The sequence below is a fragment of the Ambystoma mexicanum genome, chromosome 13 (genome assembly GCF_040938575.1).
Source record: "Ambystoma mexicanum isolate Mex_15411 chromosome 13, UKY_AmexF1_1, whole genome shotgun sequence".
Lineage (NCBI taxonomy): Eukaryota > Metazoa > Chordata > Amphibia > Caudata > Ambystomatidae > Ambystoma > Ambystoma mexicanum.
Genome location: NC_090938.1, coordinates 686,927,925 through 686,945,770, shown reverse-complemented (window position 1 = coordinate 686,945,770; position 17,846 = coordinate 686,927,925). Strand labels below are relative to the sequence as shown.

General features: G+C 46.4%; 1 protein-coding gene across 1 annotated transcript in view; it reads right to left on the bottom strand.

The window, feature by feature from the left end:
- Window positions 1–307: 307 nt before the first annotated feature.
- Window positions 308–17,846, bottom strand: part of PPP1R1B (protein phosphatase 1 regulatory inhibitor subunit 1B) — a 308,729-nt gene continuing 291,190 nt past the window's right edge. The window contains exon 7 of the mRNA XM_069634725.1: window positions 308–3,704. Within this exon, the coding sequence (XP_069490826.1) occupies window positions 3,649–3,704 (56 nt within the window). The 3' untranslated portion in view covers window positions 308–3,648. The remainder of the gene's footprint in view (window positions 3,705–17,846) is intronic.

Sequence of the window (17,846 nt, the reverse complement as noted above, 5' to 3'; positions counted from 1 at the left end):
GTAAGGAGGGTGTCTTTGGGCTCTCGCGCAGTTGCTCTGTCTAACAGTTGATAGGCAGTTCTAACTTGGGGTTGTGCTTCCATACAGATTTCCTGGTAGTGGCTGAGAAGGATAATAGGATTATGATGACCGAGTTGGGACGTGGTTCATACATATTGGGGTAAGCATGTGCCTTTACCCCCATCCCCCCCACCCCCAAATGATTGTTTGCATTGTACTGTGGTTTAGATCACGAATAAGACAGATACAATTATTTTACAGTGTCTAAATGAACAGGTGAAACAGATTAAAGACAGCACTGCATACATTCAGTCATTTATTTATTTATTTATGTTTGTTCCTGTCAAAATATTTTAAATGAGGCATTTATTCTAAACATATGTTGGTATTATTTGAAACCTTTAGGAAGGCAGAATGTTAGCCCCTGAAGAAGGATTGGCTGTTAATCTGAAGCGCGTTGGGACAGAAGATCTGTGTTAAAATAGTTTCTGTCTAGGAGAGTCACTCACTGTTACTATACTTTCTCGTGAGAGGGATTTTTCAAAATGGTTGCATTCTAGAAGTGAGTGTATTTAGGAACTTGTGTACATTTCTCTTTTGGGAAAGGTGGACGCTCTTTGACTGAAAATTAAAGATCTATAATGGAACATAGGTAAATTAGAAGTCATTATTTTCATACATTAATTTATAATTTCAAAATATGCATTAATAACATTTAAAAGGTTGGGAGGTTTTTCCTTGGCGTGCATTCGGGTAACCGGGTAGATTGGTCGGTGTATTCTCAGAAACACTATGTGCTCAGTACATGGAACACTTTCCATGTACTGAGCGTGTGGTGTTTGGCTTTAATTTACTGTCACCCAAAGCGCTGCATTTATTAGTGCTTTGGATGACAATATATTTAAGAAAGAAAAGTAATATCCTGGTGCGAATAGGTCTCTCTGTGGGATATTATTGTTAGCATTGCTAAACCGTCGCGGAGGAGCTGTGCCGAGGGCGCCACGCAGACACTGCTGGCGCCAAATCACGGCGCACCAGGGAAAGGAGAATACACATCAACATCACCTTCATGAGCTCCATAAAAGAAAAACATTTTCTCTGACACCTAAATATCATGGGAAATATCTGTCCCCTCTACTTTCCATCCCATATATCCCACATCGACCAGCCACTCCCACACTGCATGCGAGCACCTGATATACATCACACATCGACTAGCCACTGAAACACTGCCAGGCCGGCGTCTGCTATACATCCCACATCGACCAGCCACTCCCACACTGCATGCGAGCACCTGATCTACTTCACACATTGACTAGCCACTGACACACTGCTAGGCACACTCCTTGCACACATGCGTACCTACATAATCAGCTAACATGCAACACACTTTTAACACTTCTAGTTTCAGAAAGGGCTTCCCTCACCTCTCTGCATGATATAAAGCAAGTGCTCACATCAGCCCCCTCCCCTCGGATGTGAAAAAACACAAAGGGCCCGATTCATGGAATTATTTGCAGGGAAAATCAGGGACTTCCGCGCCAAACCGTGCGCAAGAACCGTTTAGCGATTCATGGAATCGAATGCATGGGACTTCTCCTGGACTTGCACGGAGTTCGTGCAGGCTTTGCACGTCTCTGTGAGCCGTCAAGCGCCTTGGGAAGGGGGCAGAACACCAAAAATGGGGAAGAACTTGCAAAAAAGCGGACGTTCCAAGGGACGGCTTGCAGGTAGTCCCTCACACGTCCACAATTGCACGGCACGCAACCTATTCATGGTTTCGATCACGCAACCTCATGGCCGGAAAATGCCCATGCATGTTTTTCATACTATCTACCACCGAAAGACAGGCTTAAGTACACTTGCGCATAGGCATCGCAGCGCGGAAGTGAGTTTGATTTCAGGGGCCGTGCATGCAACCGGGGTGCCGATCCAACTTAAGGGTGCTGGAATGGTTTACAGCCGATTTTTCAAGATTTCAATCGAGTTACAATTTTTCATACACATGTTGTCGGGATGCCGTAAACCGTTGAGATGCAGGCCTGCTTGCGGGGGACCAAACGCACTATTTGAAGGGAGCATGTATTCGTGCTCGGTGGAGCGTGCAAAGGTAGCTGTTCTGGCTGTTTATGCTTTGCATGTGGGCGCGTCTGGGGCTTTCCGGCCACGACTTGCGATTACAGTTACTTTGTGCAGTAAATTCCATGTATACGCGGGCGCACATCTTTTTTTCCTGCACGTAGGCTCACGCAGTGTCCTTCTGGGCGCACAGCCCTTAGTAAGATTTCTGCGCACATTTCCATGAATCGGGCCCATAACATTGTTAGATGTTCCCTTGCTTCCGTGGGGAGGGGGGCTGATGTGTGCATTTCATTTTTTGTAAAGCAGTGCGGTGATGGAAGCCTTTCTTGAAACTAACAGTTTTAAAGTTTTGCTGCGTTTGTGCAAATAAATGTTTCTGCACAAACACAGTAACGCTTTAAAGCCACAGGTTTTAGGAAAGGCTTCTCTCCCCTCTCTGACTATCAAAAAGCCCTCCCCCACCTCAAATTTCAGGGGGGGAAAGGGTTAAAGCCCAGGCAGCTCAATCGCGTTGCGCACATGGCCCTCACCACTACTCACCTAGAAGCATACCAGCACACAGGGCGCAGATTCTCCCAGTCTGCACTCATCCACACTTTAGGTTCCACCTCTCGCCTCTCCTCATCCCCACCCGCATCAACCTTCCCTCTTCCACTCTTACAGAACCTAGCGCCAGGAGGCTGCAAAACTGCATACTCTGCACTATATAAGACCACTTTGCATTACAGTGTGGGCTACCTTTGAGAGAAAACTCTGTGGTTTTGGACAGGCTGCGCGAGAGATGTCTGTTAGCTACTGTCGAGCACCTTGGCGTGGTGCTGAAATGGAACAAAGGGATGCAGTTTACTATTGGGAAAGTGTTTTTTCAATTGCTGATCTAAATTATAATCCACCATGAAAAGAATTCCCCCTATTCAGTGTGCTCTTAACAATATTAACTATCTGCTACCACACAGGCTCACAAAACCAGCAGATTTAAGAGTAGCTTTTATGTGTGCATTTTGATTCCGTATACATTTGAGCCCTGTCACACCCACAAGGCCTCCGAGACAGCTGTCCCGACATGTGATGTTATACAAGAGAAAGAAAAATACAAACTAATTAAACTCAAACATCAGCAGATTAATCCAGGGCACATTCTTGGTGAAGTCCGTGCTCCGGATCTGGCCATTGTAGGGCTGCAGTGCCACCTGGTGGCGAGAGGGTATATTCAATGTCCGCAAACTCCTGCTGCCGCTTTGTTTCTTCGAGTGTAGGCCTCAACAAAAATGTGTTGCTTTTATAGTTAGCGACGTAGATTATTTTTACTTGATGTGAGCGCGCGCCAACACTCACGAGCACAAGTGCAGGCTCACACCTCTGTTAATAAGCTCAGTCTCTCCGAGTCGCTCTTTGACGCAAAGCTAGACAAGCGCTAAGAGGCATCAGTAAGATGGCGCTAAAAACACACCCTAAAAGTAAACAAAGCAAGCAGAAGACGGCCTCGGCTTTCCAGGTGCTCCGTTCTTCTATTCATCACCAGAGGAGGGGCTGCGGAGGGCGCTGGGTGTGTATGAAGGCTTCAGGTTAATGCAAAGGAGGGTCCTGGGCAGGCGTTCTTGCTGGGTCGTGTTCACCGAGACCTGCAAGACATCAAATGCGCACAAGATCAGTGGCCGCTCTGCCAGTGCAATTCAACCCTGAGAAATACAAAACATCCTTGCCTCGCAACTAGCTCTGTCAATGTACCTCTGTCCTGACAAACATCTCCTCCCTGCCCAGAAGGCCCCTCCTATACCAGGACTGGGCCCAACACTGACAAAGCGAATGCACCCCAGTCACCCCCCTCGCCCCCCCCCCCCCCCGATTTACAAACTGCTTTTCAAACGTATCGGGTCTGGCCCCGCCAGAAGCCACCCGCTATGCCGACCCTGAACAGATAGAGCTCAGTGCAACTCAGTCTTAACCTGCAGCACCCCCTGTTGTTCCAGCACTGGGGCCCACACACCGCTCAGCTAGTGTCGGTGGCATCACTAGAAATCAGTATCGGCGGGGGGGGATGGGGGCAAACTGGGGGGCAAAAATACATGGGTGGCTGGGGTGGTGCCACACCAAATAAGGTTTAACAAGCCAACCTGCTTTAAGTATACATATACAGGCTAGGAAAGACGAACACTGGCTACCTATTACAGAACGCATTCTCTTCAAAACCTTGGTCAACGCCCCTCCCTACCTTTTGGAGAGGATCACCGGCAACCCCTCATCCAGACCCACCAGAACACATCTCTCTAACCAAATCTATGTCCCTTCGTTCAAAAGGGCAAAAGCAGGAGGCCCCAGCTTTCAACTCCTAGCCCCTAAAACTGGAATGCCCTCCCCACTGCACTCAGAAATGAAGAACCGTATAATGTCTTTGCGCAAAATGCTGAAAACCAAATTGTTCAATTAACCATGTCATTCCCATGTAACTGCCAACAATCTCACTGGCATATTATGCTGTTTCTCTGTAACCAAAGAACACGCTCATCCTCTTCTTTTGTATATAATGGGCCTCATTACAACCTTGGTGCTAAGTGCACCAACTTTACCACCATGGTCTAAACTCCGTTTACACCATGGTGGATGGCGGATTTACCGCCCCATTCCAAGGTGAGTGGGGCGGTAAATCCCCATTTCCCATTTTCCCTTCCCCATTCCCATTTTTGCCCCATAGGGCATAATGGGAGTGGGGAAGGCGCTAATTACGCCGCCGTAAATTACGGCGGCGTAATTAGCACCATGGCAGGTTAGCGCCATGGATTTTAACGCCTGCTGAAAGCAGGCGTTAAAATCAGAATCAGGCGTTAAGGGTTAACGGTGGCGTTAACCCTTAACGCCTGAGTTGTAATGAGGCCCAATGTCTGTATTGTTTGATCCACCTATGTATGTACTATGCAAACACTTCTGCAACAGCGCCACAATGCCCCAGGGCCGCTGTGCGCTTTATAAATTCAAATAAATAAAAAATAAATGAAATATTTTACCAATCTGGTTAAAAAAAACATGTCATTAAGCATGTTCATGGTAGGTTTAATGCAACAAAAGTGTTGCATCATGTTATATACATCCTAAAAAGTGAACTCATGCTCAACAGTTTCAAAAATGCCCTTGCACTCCGCAAGAGACTGCATTCTTTTACCTCAAGCAGACATCACTCCCAGCACAGCAGTGTAGTTCGAGGTGGTATTTAGCAGAAGAGCTATCACTTCTGGCTCAGCTTTAAAGAATAGCCAGTCAAAAAGTCATTTTAACCGAAGAGATATCCCCCACCCCCCCCGTTTCAAATGAAAGTCAAGGACCGTCTTTTTAACAGATTAATCACCCACAGGCGCCGAGTACAGGGGGAAAGGAGGCAACTGCGCCCTTAGTTCTTTGGCAATGGTTGCAGGAATCTCACTTTGCCTCCCCTGAATGGTTCACCTTTTTTTAGCTTCTAGCTGCACACCCCAGTGGCGGCTGGTGAATTCTTTTATTGGAGGGGCATATATATTTCCCCCCAGGTGTGCCAGTGTGACGGAGTGCAGCGAGGGAGACAGAACCAATTAAGAGGTGTTGGGGGCTTCCCACCCAGAGAACGGTAATGCATGAACAAATCCAATAGATGCAAGTCACCAACAGTGCAAAGGAGCATTTCGCCAACACATGTTCAGGTTTTGATCACAATAGATGCCAGTATACATACATTTTCACGCTGGCTGCACCAATACATTTCCATGCTGGCTGCACTAATATCTGCCAGTTTTCCTATTTAAGCACATATTCATGTTTGCTTTACGTATTATGCCAGTAATGACACTATAAGACATCACGTCCACGCTTGTTCTGCCAAAATATGGCAGTATCCCCACATAAGCACATACTCCAGTTGGCTTTACCATTAAAAATGACCTGCCACAGTATGACAATATGTCCAAGCTGGCTACTTTAAAATGACATTTTAGCTATATAATAAAATATATCATGCATGCTTCATCAAAGGTACCGAATACAAAATGTCATAAGACAGTAATAAATGGCTAGACTTGGTGCCTTCAAATGCCAGTTTAGCAACATGGTAACACTTACTATGCTTGCTTTACCATAGATGCCTGGTAAAAAATGCCATGCCTGCCCTCTGGGTCCCCCAGCATGCGTGTGCGCGAGCACACAGACACACACACACACACACTATGTGTACATGCGAGGTGCTGGTGGGCCCAAGGAGTAGGCATGGTATTTTTTTACTAGGCATCTATCATTGATGGGCAGTAAAAAACTTACCATGCCTGCTCCCCTAGGCCTCACACAGGGAGCTGATTTGGGCTGATGCACAACTGTCCTCCTGCCCAAATAAGCTCCACGTCCCAGTACAAACACACTTGCATGCACATTCACACAACCTTCACACGCAGCATGCAGTCGCGCATTTATACGCACACACATCATCATAATAAAGTCACTAATTACACACAACACAAGCATACACACATACATACACATATTTAAATTAACATACCATCTCTCCCATTCCTGAAGTTCCCTCCCAGTGCTCCAGCTTCCACATAGCATGAACAGGAAGCCGGAAGCAAATAGCACTTGCTAGCTCGTGCTTATGCGTGTGAGAGCTGGAGTGCTGATGACGAAGTGGCCCGCTCTGTTTGAATGTGAGAGGAGGCACAATAGTGCTTCCCATTGCACATACAAACATGTAGTTTCTCAGCTAGCATCCCCAATGGGCCATGCAATATCGGAGAAACAAAATGCCCCTGGCTTTGCATAGTCCATTCAATATGCAAGACTGGGAACAGAACTGTCAAACGGAAACCGCGTTTTCCTTTAACAGTTTAAGCCAGCCAAGGAACGCTCCGCTCCCTCAGCTGAAAAAAAGCAGCTGAGGGAGTGCTCAGTGTTTTCACTGGGCTGGTTCGTTGGCTCCTCCAAAAAGGGTGAGGGTGGCCGTGCGTCGGTGCCCTTTGCTTATTATGGAGAAGCCACCACTGGTACCCCGTCAATGAGTCTATGCACAGGGTCATTGTAGCTGGAGATTAAATACTGTTGACTTTGAAGCCATGCAAATGAACTGCAGTGTTGTTAATGCAGCGATTTTGAACACATTAAAGAAATTTTTAACACATTGAACTACTCGTGCAGGAGCTTTCTAGCCGCTAGCTTATTAACAGCCGGAACAATTACTGGGCCACTTAGAGACTGGGCTGAGGTCTGAGACCTGCAGGATGCCACACTAGCCCCTGTCTTCACTGATACTCTCGAGTGTTGAGAAACCACACTTGCCCCTGATGGGATGAATGGCGAGAAACACTGCTCATGCTGTCGTCCATGTCATTTTCCCCCTCAGGAAAGTCTTGTTCGTTCGGGTAGACAGGGCCTAGCCCGTCCGCTGGGGTCTTGTCCCCAACTGCCCTCCCTTCTACCTAAGCTTGGAGGCTGGTCAGCAACTCAGGTTTATTAACCTTAGTGCTGTGCGGAAGTCCCCTGTTACGCTCGCCTGGCTCCCACAGAGGCGTAGATCTGAACTGGACAGCTGCGGTCTCCACCAATGTGACGCGTAAGGGCCGAGATGACGGACTGGACTGGCCCACCTAGCTTCGTTTGCTTGGCCCTTAGGAATATTCTTCTGATGGTTTGAAAAGATGAGTTCTCCATCCTGCATTGAGCGCAGGGGCGCGTTGATAACCAGTTGCTTCACTGGCTCGAAGGAATTGGAGGGTTCCAGAACAATATTGACTCTGAAAAGTATGTAGTTCGTAAGAGTTCACATGTCTGACTTTCACTCTTGACCGATTCCTTGCAGTTTGCAGCTTCACCCCAGCGAAGAGTTCCTCGTGGTAGCTGACGAAGTTCAGGTAAGGATTTGGCTTATCCTACACAGTTCAATAAAATAAGGCCAGAATGTAACCTGTCGCTTGCTCCCTTATTCAGGTGTGGAGAGAAAATATGAAGTTCGGGGAATAATGCCTCCGGCGGTAAAATTAGGTAAGTCTATTGCGGTGAGAAGAGTTCCCCTTGTTTGTCCATTTGTTTCACCTTGTTGTCCTTTTGTTCCCCTTATGGGCCGGGGTACGGCGAGGATGCAATGAAGACTGCGCCGACCCGTGAAGAGGATTAGTACCCCTGGCGGTAATCAGGTAAGTCTATGGGGGTAGTTACTATTGCCTCTGTTTATTCCCTTGGCTCACCTTTGCTGTTCTTGTGTTCCCCGTAGGTGCCAGAGTGCGGCGGGGAACGTGCAGAAGGATGCGGTGGATCGTGAGGATACTGCAAAGGCCGGTGAGTTCAGCGCGGGGCTGCAGCAGGCGAGGCGGCGTGCGTAAAATGCTTCTTTCTTCCAGCTTGAAGGCGCGATGGATCCGGAATTCAGGTAAGGATCGAAGGTTTTGCTCTTATTCTAACCTTTTCTCCTTCTGTTCTTCCCTTTTTCTAGGAGCTGCAGACTCGAGGTGGGCGTGGCAGAAGACTGGATGCAGGCTTGCAGACACGGTGAGCGTTACGCTGCTGGATGCAGAATAACGCGAAGCGTGTGCAGCATGGTCTGCATCAAGTAAGTTCCACTCTATGAGCCTGGCGCCTATGGCGCCAGGACTGACTCTCCATATGAGCCTAGCGCCATAGGCGCCAGGACCGCACCCAAACAACCTCTAGCAGGGGTTTTTGGGCTTGCTCAAAATAACGTGATGTCTGCTTCCCGGGTTGCTGGACCTGGTCTGGTTCCCCGGGGGTAGGCATCATGACATCCCCTCTCTTGACATAAGACCTGCAGGACATCCTTGATCATGCCTTTTACAGTCTCCATGTCAAGCTCCATGACTATTATTAATGCCTAGCAGTGACTAAACGTTGCCTGCAACAGTACTTTTATCATCGGGTGACTAAGCTGTGCGCAAGGCTCTAACTGATCCGACCGTTTCCCACCAATGTGATGAATCAACTTCCGGGGCCCCAGTGGTCCAGGGATGAATATCTGTTTCTAAACCATCAATCAGCTCCACATCTCTAGTACACCAGAAGGGATCCAAACAGACTGGAACACAAGTCAATTATAAAACTCCTTGTCCAATTTTTAGTAACATGGACGGAATGGCAGGCTTATCTCTGCAAGGTTGTGGATCGTTGGTTAGTTGCAACACATCGAAAATACAATTATTACCCAATGTTAAAAGGGACTGTTCTGTCAAGGTTATATAAACAATATCTACTTTATTATTATAACAGACAGTTCTAGCACACTACAAAATACAACCTACCCTGTAAAGGTACACTAAGCACAAACGATTTCACAAAGGAAAGGGATGCACTCTGCTTACTGACAGGAGGGTAGCTGGTAAAGTAATCACTCTTACTGTTCAAGGTTATTTGGTTCAAGCACCAAGGGGCAAAGGGTCATAACCGTCTCTAGGGGCCTTCGGAGAAGGACTAGGGGGGCAGAACCACAATGTACCTCGTGCTAAAGAAGTTCTTGATGCTCAACCATGTTGAGGCAGTTCCAGGGTGCTTGGCAGCTCCTAAGACAGAGTTCGAGATGGGAGACAGCTGTGGGTATCAGGCGGCAGGCAGTTCGGCAAGCAAGGCTGGATGGACGGCTGCAGGCTGGCCTACACGTCGGCTAGGGATCAATAATCATTGTCTCTGTGCTAGTTGATGGATCTGGAATGCTGGTTGAGGTATCTCAGATAGCTCTGACGACTGTGGCGTGACAACTGTCAGTGGTGCAGCCGGTTGCGGTTCGAGGACTTGACTCGGAAACGTCCTTAAAAGATGGATGCTGGTTGATGCTTGTAGGGGCATTCCTCCTAGCTTCTCCGAAGGGCCTGTGCCATCCTTTCAAGGCAGATGGCCCAATGCTTAGGAGAGTGTTTGCAGGCAACAGCCTTATGCTTTGTTCAGATACTCTCTGGCACTTCCCACCTAGGAAGCTTGCTGACAGAACCTAGCAGGGCACGATGTGTGTTGGCTGGGTACCGGGTCTGGAGCTGCTGGATGGGTCCTCTGAGTCCCGTATCTCCCTCTGTTCCCTGGGAGATTATTAGGGGAGGGATCTTGCTTCCCTCTTGGAACACCTGTCCTTCCTTCACTGGCGGAAGATGTAAGGTAGACTGTTCCTTCCGCCCGTGTCCAAATGAGTCGTCCTTCTCACTCCTTTTGAAGTCATCGGATGATCTGCTAAGTGAGGGGTTCAGCCCTCTTTTAAAGCTAAATGGGCCCCAGTGATTGGTGCAGGCTAAGCCCACCTTAATTAATCCTGGGTCCCCACCAATAATCTTCTGATATGAATGAGATCAGGACAGGTAAGGGGTGGCAACATATACCTATGTCCCACCAATCTTCCTGTCTGTTGAAGATCAAAGTGTCTCTCTGGTTAACTGAGCCCTCTGTGACTCTTGATTAAAGCGCAGGTCTCCCTTGAAGTTTGTGACGAGAGCAGACATCCTGTCTCCCTCAAATCACATACTTCTCCCCTCTGGAAGGGTTCCGCTCTGCAGGGGTACCTACGGTAACTGATTGACCCAGACATGCCCTTCACTGCCTTTCACACAGAGGGATGGGAACTACGCAGCCCTCTTCTCAGACAAAGCCACTTCATGGAAAACCTCTTTCCTAGAAGGAAGGGCCATGAAGTTCTACTCAGACCAGACCAATGCAGCTCCCACCACTATCCACTGTGGAGTGCCACAGGGTTCCTGCACCGCGCCTACCCTATACAATTTATTTACAAAGCCACTTTTTGACCTGCTGGATCCGCTCGGCATACCTACATGAACTATGCCGACAATACCAAAGTCCTCCTCCCTCTCACAGGCTCATACGACCGAGACGCAGCAGCACTCCATCAAATCTATACTACCATCCAAACTTGGATGGCAGCCAATGATCTCTGCTTAAATGGAGACAAAACCGAGATCATCATCCTAGGTCCCAAGGAAATGCTGCCTAAGCTTAACTAAAAATATAGCCACTTCACCATCGACAACTCTAACATTCCAGTCTCCACCTCAGTAAAAACCCTTGGAGTCTACATTGACTCGACCGTCTCAATGTTGCGACAGGTCAGCGCCATTGCCTCTACCTCTGCCCACCCTCCTCTCCCCTCTCCATCTGTGCTTGCTGACCCTCCTTTAACCACCCTTCCTCCATCCTTCTTGTCCTTTCTTCTTTTCACCTCTGACGAGGTCGCCAGACAAGTCCGATCTATGAAAGCCTCGTCAAAACGGGTTAATCCCTGTTCCTCTAAAACCATCAAGGACCACATTGACACCCTTGCTACGGCCCTTGCTGATTTTCACATCCCTCCTTTGCCCTGGGATCCTTCCCCTCCCCTCTGAAGCACTCCTTTGTGCATCCTCTTCTCAAGAAACCCACAGCTGATCCTTCTTGTCCAGCTATCGCCCAATTTCCATTACTCCCTTTCTTGGCAAACTTCTGGAAAAGTTGGTCATCTCTCAGCTTAACCTTCTTTCCAATTCTGTTGGCTGTCTCCATGAACTCCAGTCTGGCTTCAGAGCTGCCAGAAGCACGGAAACTGCTCTCCTGAACATCCGTTTAGATCTGCTCTCCAACCTTGACTCTAACATTCCTTCTGTCCTCATCCTCCTCGATCTCTCTTCTGCCTTCGACACGGTCGACCATACCATCCTGCTGAACCGTCTCCGTGAAAACCTGGGTATCACTGATTAGGCTCTGGCCTGGCTGACCTCTTTCCTCCCAGATCGACCCTCCCAGGTTCAACTTGGGTCCTTCCTTTCATCTATCTTCCTCTCTACCTGTGGTGTTCCCCAGGGGTCTAGCCTCTCGCCCTGGCTTTTCAACCAATACCTGGAAACTCTCGACCACTGCATTGCCACTTTCTGCTCAAATTTCCAGTGCTACGCTGACGACACTCAACTCATTTACACGCTGCCCTCTGTCACCTCTTCTCCCTCTCTCATCTCTGATTGCCCAACTGCCATTCAAGATTGGTGTGCCGCCAATGATCTTTGTCTGATTGCCAGAAAGACGGAGATCCTCCTCATCGGCACACCTTCACCATTCTTTCCCCTCACTCTCTGGCCGGCCTCCCTTGGCCCTCCTCCAACCCCGACCTGCGAGGCTAAGAACCTTGGGGTCATCTTTGACTCCACCCTTTCCTTCTCCGCCCACATCTCTGAGGTCTCTAAAAAGTCCAATTTCCGACTGCACCTCCTCAGAGGTACTCTGCCTTTCCTCTCCTTCCCCCAGAAGCTCATGGTATCCCAAGCTCTGGTTCTCTCTAGCTTGGATTATTGTAACAGCCTCTTTCTAAATATACCTGCCTCTACTCTCCGCCCTCTGCAACTAATCCAGAACAGGTCTGCGAGACTTGTCCTTGGCCTCAAGCCCTGGGATCGTATCTCTCCAGCTCTGAAATCTCTCCACTGGCTCCCAGTGGATGCAAGGATTAAATTCAAAACCCTCTGCATTGTCCATAAGGCTTTCTGGGGCCTGGGTCCAAAATAGCTTCAGCTATCCCTCCGCAAATATCTCCCCTCTCCAGTTCTTTGATCCTCTACCTCCAACTCCCTCAGGGTCAGTCGTTTTTCAAAGAAACAAGCTGGGGGTAGATCTCTGTCTTCGGCTGGGGCCTCCCTCTCGAACAGCCTCCTTGCCACTCTAAAACTTGAGGAGAACCATCTCCGGTTCCGGAAGCACCTCAAGACCTTCCTCTTTTCGTCTGCCTTCGCTCCCCCTCTGCCCTGCTGATCTGTTCTCTCTTGGCACTGTGCACCTGGCCACCCTCTGTCCGTCGGGCCCAGGTACCTGCTCACCTTGCCACCCTCCTGCACTGCCTCCGGGCCACCCCTTGCACTGGGGTCTATATCTGTACCCATACAGCCCCCCTTTTCCTTCCTGCACTTATCAGACCTACCCTGTCTGCTGGCTTAAACCTAGCACTTGCAAATTGCTGGCTGCATTACCACTGTTTGTTGCCTTTATTATTTATTTATTGTTATTTATCTGTTTCTCCTCTGCTTCGCTCGTTCCATTTCTCCCTCCTTCCATGCACTTTTCCCCTCCCCCTCTCCCATGCACTTGCGCATTCTCAATGTCATCACTGTTTTGTTCTCCCCTGTTCCCCTGCCTTGCCTTGTCGCGCTCTGACACACTTGTGTACGAGCGCGATAGAAATAAAATATCAATCAATCAATCAAAACCACCAAACTGATAAATGCCATAAAACCCTTCCTCACCTCTGAGAATCGCCTTTCTATTGCTCATGCCACAATAGGAGCAAAACTTGATTACTGTAATGCTCTCCTCGCAGGCACCTCAACAAAAAACCTCAAGAGGCTCCAAACAGTACAAAACAAACACACTCCGCGCAGCCCTCTGCATCCCCAAACAAGATCACATTTCCCAGACCAGGCGAGCTGCCCACTGGCTCCCAGCAACACCCAAATGCATCAATCTCACTGCCCCACCCTACCTAAGAGAAACCATATCTAGAGATACCGCAACACGCCCTAAAAGAAGCCACTACGCCAACCAACTCCGCATTCCTCCCGTCAAAAGAGCAAAAGCCGAAGGTATTGGCTTTCCACACATAACGCCTAAACTCTGGAATGCCTTACCCAACACACTCAGAGCTGAACTCTCATTATCCATCTTCCGCAAATCCCTCAAAACCACTCCGTTCAACTAGCCCCTCCGATCCCCTACACAGTGTATATTGTACCCAAGTTGAATGCATCCTACGAAACCGCTAAGATGATATGATATCTAAGTTGAATGCATCCTATGAAACCGCTAAGATGATATGATATCTAAGTTGAATGCATCCTACGAAACCGCTAAGATGATATGATATCTAAGTTGAATGCATCCTACGAAACCGCTAAGATGATATGATATCTAAGTTGAATGCATCCTACGAAACCGCTAAGATGATATGATATCTAAGTTGAATGCATCCTACGAAACCGCTAAGATGATATGATATCTAAGTTGAATGCATCCTACGAAACCGCTAAGATGATATGATATCTAAGTTGAATGCATCCTACGAAACCGCTAAGATGATATGATATCTAAGTTGAATGCATCCTACGAAACCGCTAAGATGATATGATATCTAAGTTGAATGCATCCTATGTAACAGGTAAATGTAATGTAACTTATGACTGCTATGAATCCACCCTCTTATGCAACCTCTAAAATGTAATTTAACCTCTGATGCCATGTAACCACCAAGCATCCTTTACAACCTGTAGCCAGCAAGATTCTTTGTAACAGTGCCACACTGCCTTAGGGCTGCTGCACGCTTTAGAAATGCTAATGAATAAAAAATAAAAATAAATAAAAATGAGCTTCAAGTAGCCACATTGCATACCAAAGTGGTGTTAGCCCCGCTTTCCTGTTGTCTGCTCAGCAATCAAGCCCCTTACACCGGCTTGCCTCAATTAGTATGCACTGCCACCAGCCGAACGAAACAATAGGAAAGCAGATCCATGGAACCTTTCATATTTGAATTACAAGGCATACATTAGTTTTAAAAAATGTATTAGCAGAGTTTACTAATTAAAATGTTTTTTTATTAGGAAATGGACCCACTTGATGAGCAATTTTTTACTAATATTGTTAATGTCACCAGAAGTTATTTGTACCCAAGACATGAAACGAGCAACAATACAGCAGTTTTGTGTACTGATGAAATAAGACATTGGGGAGAGGCGTCACCCCTTGCAAATTCTTTAAACCTCAGGTAGACCTGCAGGTCGGGTAACTTGGTTTGCATATTCAATAGAGAAATGCACTCGACCCATAGCATCGGAGGACAACAAATTCAAAACTGTTGAAACTTTTATTTGACATTTACTGCAAATTAATTGTTTAAATAAAAGTTTAAAAACGTCTCTTGTAAATGGTACTCGCCCTTTATAAAGTGTACTTAACTATGCAAGTGGATGAAAAGACTTTGCGAGCCGTAGATGAGTGTCTGTAAACGGTAAAAGGTTTGCTGCATGAATGGACACAAATGAATAGATATGATAAAAAAAGGCTCTGAAAACAGTTTGACCAGATGTCTCCTGCAGGTGGTCAAATATAATACATCATCATCATAAAGCAAAGCAAGCTCTGGAGGCTGACTAAAGGTGTTTGTCGATCTGTAGATGTACAGACTGGATGGAACTATTGATCACTACTCTGCAAAAGCATCTAGTATGCTTTATGGATTCATTATTTAAGAGGAAAGAAAGTGACTAAGCAGAGTGGATTGCGTAGCAGGCACAGAACGGGGCAAACTATTTGGAGTGTTGTAGTTTGTGGCCATCTCACTTTCAGCATACCTGGTATAAAGCAACAGGGTGATAATAATATTGAATTTCAAGAAGTATGGGTTAGCCCATGGGTTGATCAACAGTTGTAAGATGTATGCAACCTGCAGGCTACAGAACTAGGTTTTCCATCAAAAGCATTTCATCATGTGATCATGTACATTTTCAAAAGTGTTTACTCACCAATATGATGCACCTTCCCCAACAAAATGAAATACAGCTGACACCATGAAATTTAGATACACTAACCTAAACTTTTCAGTAAAGCATGGAGATGATGCAGTGTTTTACAGTATCAAAACTGTAAATATGCATTTATTTTTATTTTTTTATTAGTTTATTACAAACTTTAAAAAAATGATTACAATCAAGATTTTTACTTTCATTCCCGAAAAACATTGTCACCATTGTATCTACTGCTCTCGTCAAATTGCCACTCAATGTGTAAAATAATTCAGGTGAGACAACAGAATATTTCCAAGCTACAACATAGCCTGCATAGGCCTGGCTGGCACATGCATTCTGTTTGATTTTCAAACGTGATTGCGTTGAAGTGTGCATCAGCTTCTTGTCAGGTTCCAATAAGGAAGACCTTAACTAAGGCAAGGGTCTTGTTCAAGGCCAGGAATAAGTCCTGAATCTTGCAGTAAGTTGTTAATTTCTTCCAAGAAGTAAATTAAGGCAAATGTCAATTTATTATTCGAACCTTCAAAGAGCGCAGTCCTCCCAGGTGGATCATTTTCCAATCTCTGATCCCAGGAGTGTTGTGCGGACGGCTTGGAGGCCAGGACAGAATAGCACCAGATGCTTTAAGTTTTTGTTTGGATGTTTGCAAAGTCTGCAGGTAACGTCTTCCCCTTCAATTCTGTTTCTTAGTTTTAAGATTTCTTTTGTTTCAAATAGATTTAACCTAAAACTCAAAAAGACATCTTGGAACCACCTACTAGGGGATTTTATCAAGTATTTGTCTGGTTTGTTGTATGCTTTTGCTTGTAGAGGGACCAACTGCATATATCTGTGTTGGCTTCTTTGTTGTATCGTTTCCAGCCAGTCCCACTGCCAAAGCTTTTTCTTTACCTCATTCGGGTTGGTCCACAAGGTTTCTTTTGTCGTGTTTAAAGTCTCCAGTGTTTCTACACAACGCTTTTCCCCACAGGCCTTGTATCGATTGATTGACCTTGTCCGGGCCTGTTTTCAATATCTCGAACTGAGGCAAATTGTCAGTGCCTGACACTTTCCTATATAAAGAGAGCGTGTTCCACATAATTCTTGCTGTTATCGACGTAAGGCTGAGCTCAAACCTAATACATGCCATCAGTGTTCCATTAGGTAAGTGTAGGATCTTTTTCCAGAACACATATTCACAAGACTCCCACACCCTTTAAGGACATCCCAAGGCAGCTTCTGCATCCTGAATTAAAGCAGGCACCACCTTGGCTTTGTAAAAGCCCATAACTGGCTTTAGGCTGAATTTCCCATACTTCTTATTTATCATTGCTCCTTGGGAAGTTAATTTTTTACATTTGGATTTTATGGCCTTTGCCATAGGCTCGTCGTTGATGTTTGAATTTAACACTACGTTTAGGTATCTTGTCTGAGTTACACATCTCAGATTATCTTGGCCAATTTTCCAATGAAATTTCGCTTTCAGTGACCTCTTTTGCCCACACAGGTTCTTTAAGACAAGGATCTCTGTTTTTGCAGTGTTTATTTCAAGGCCATTTTCGTTGATGTAATTATGCAGAGCTGTCAGTTTCCATTGAAGGCCTATCAGCGTTAAGTGCAAGAGAGCAATGTCATCTGCGTATAGTATCAGGTCAATCAGATTTCCATTAATTTTTGGGGGGAAAGAATGTTTCTCACTCAAAGATCTTCCGACATCCGATATAAAGTGGTTAAACAAGACTGCTTCCAAAGGGCAACCCTGTTTTACTCCACGTTCTGTTGTTATTGATGCTGACAGTGTACCATTTCGGTGAAGCCGGATTTTGATGTTGGTGTTGGAATATAGTTCTCTTATTGCTTGAATCAGGCCCTCGGGACAGTTCCGGTCCTTCATCTTCTTCCACAGCAAATTTCGATCAACTGCGTTGAAAGCATGGGGTAGGTTGACAAATGGATATCCACGTACTGGACCTGAAGGGTAGTCTAACACCCGAATCTTCCCTTAGCCATGGTAGTCCCACATTATGATTCATTATTTGGTAGCATTTTGTTGCCTTTTTATCATACAAACACTGTCTTCCAAGTGAAACATTTTTTTTTAGCTTTATTCGGTTTCTTTCGCGGGCAGATTTCTTTAAAATCCCACAGGTCCCTGGTTGGTACCATGACGTTCATACCATGAGACCATGGTGTATGTAGGTGGGTGTAAGTAAAATGTGATAGGTGGACCAGAGTTCTAATAAAGGTTCTCCTCTATCCTCATGCGTGAAGTGTCCTTTATTTCTCCTGAACTTCAAA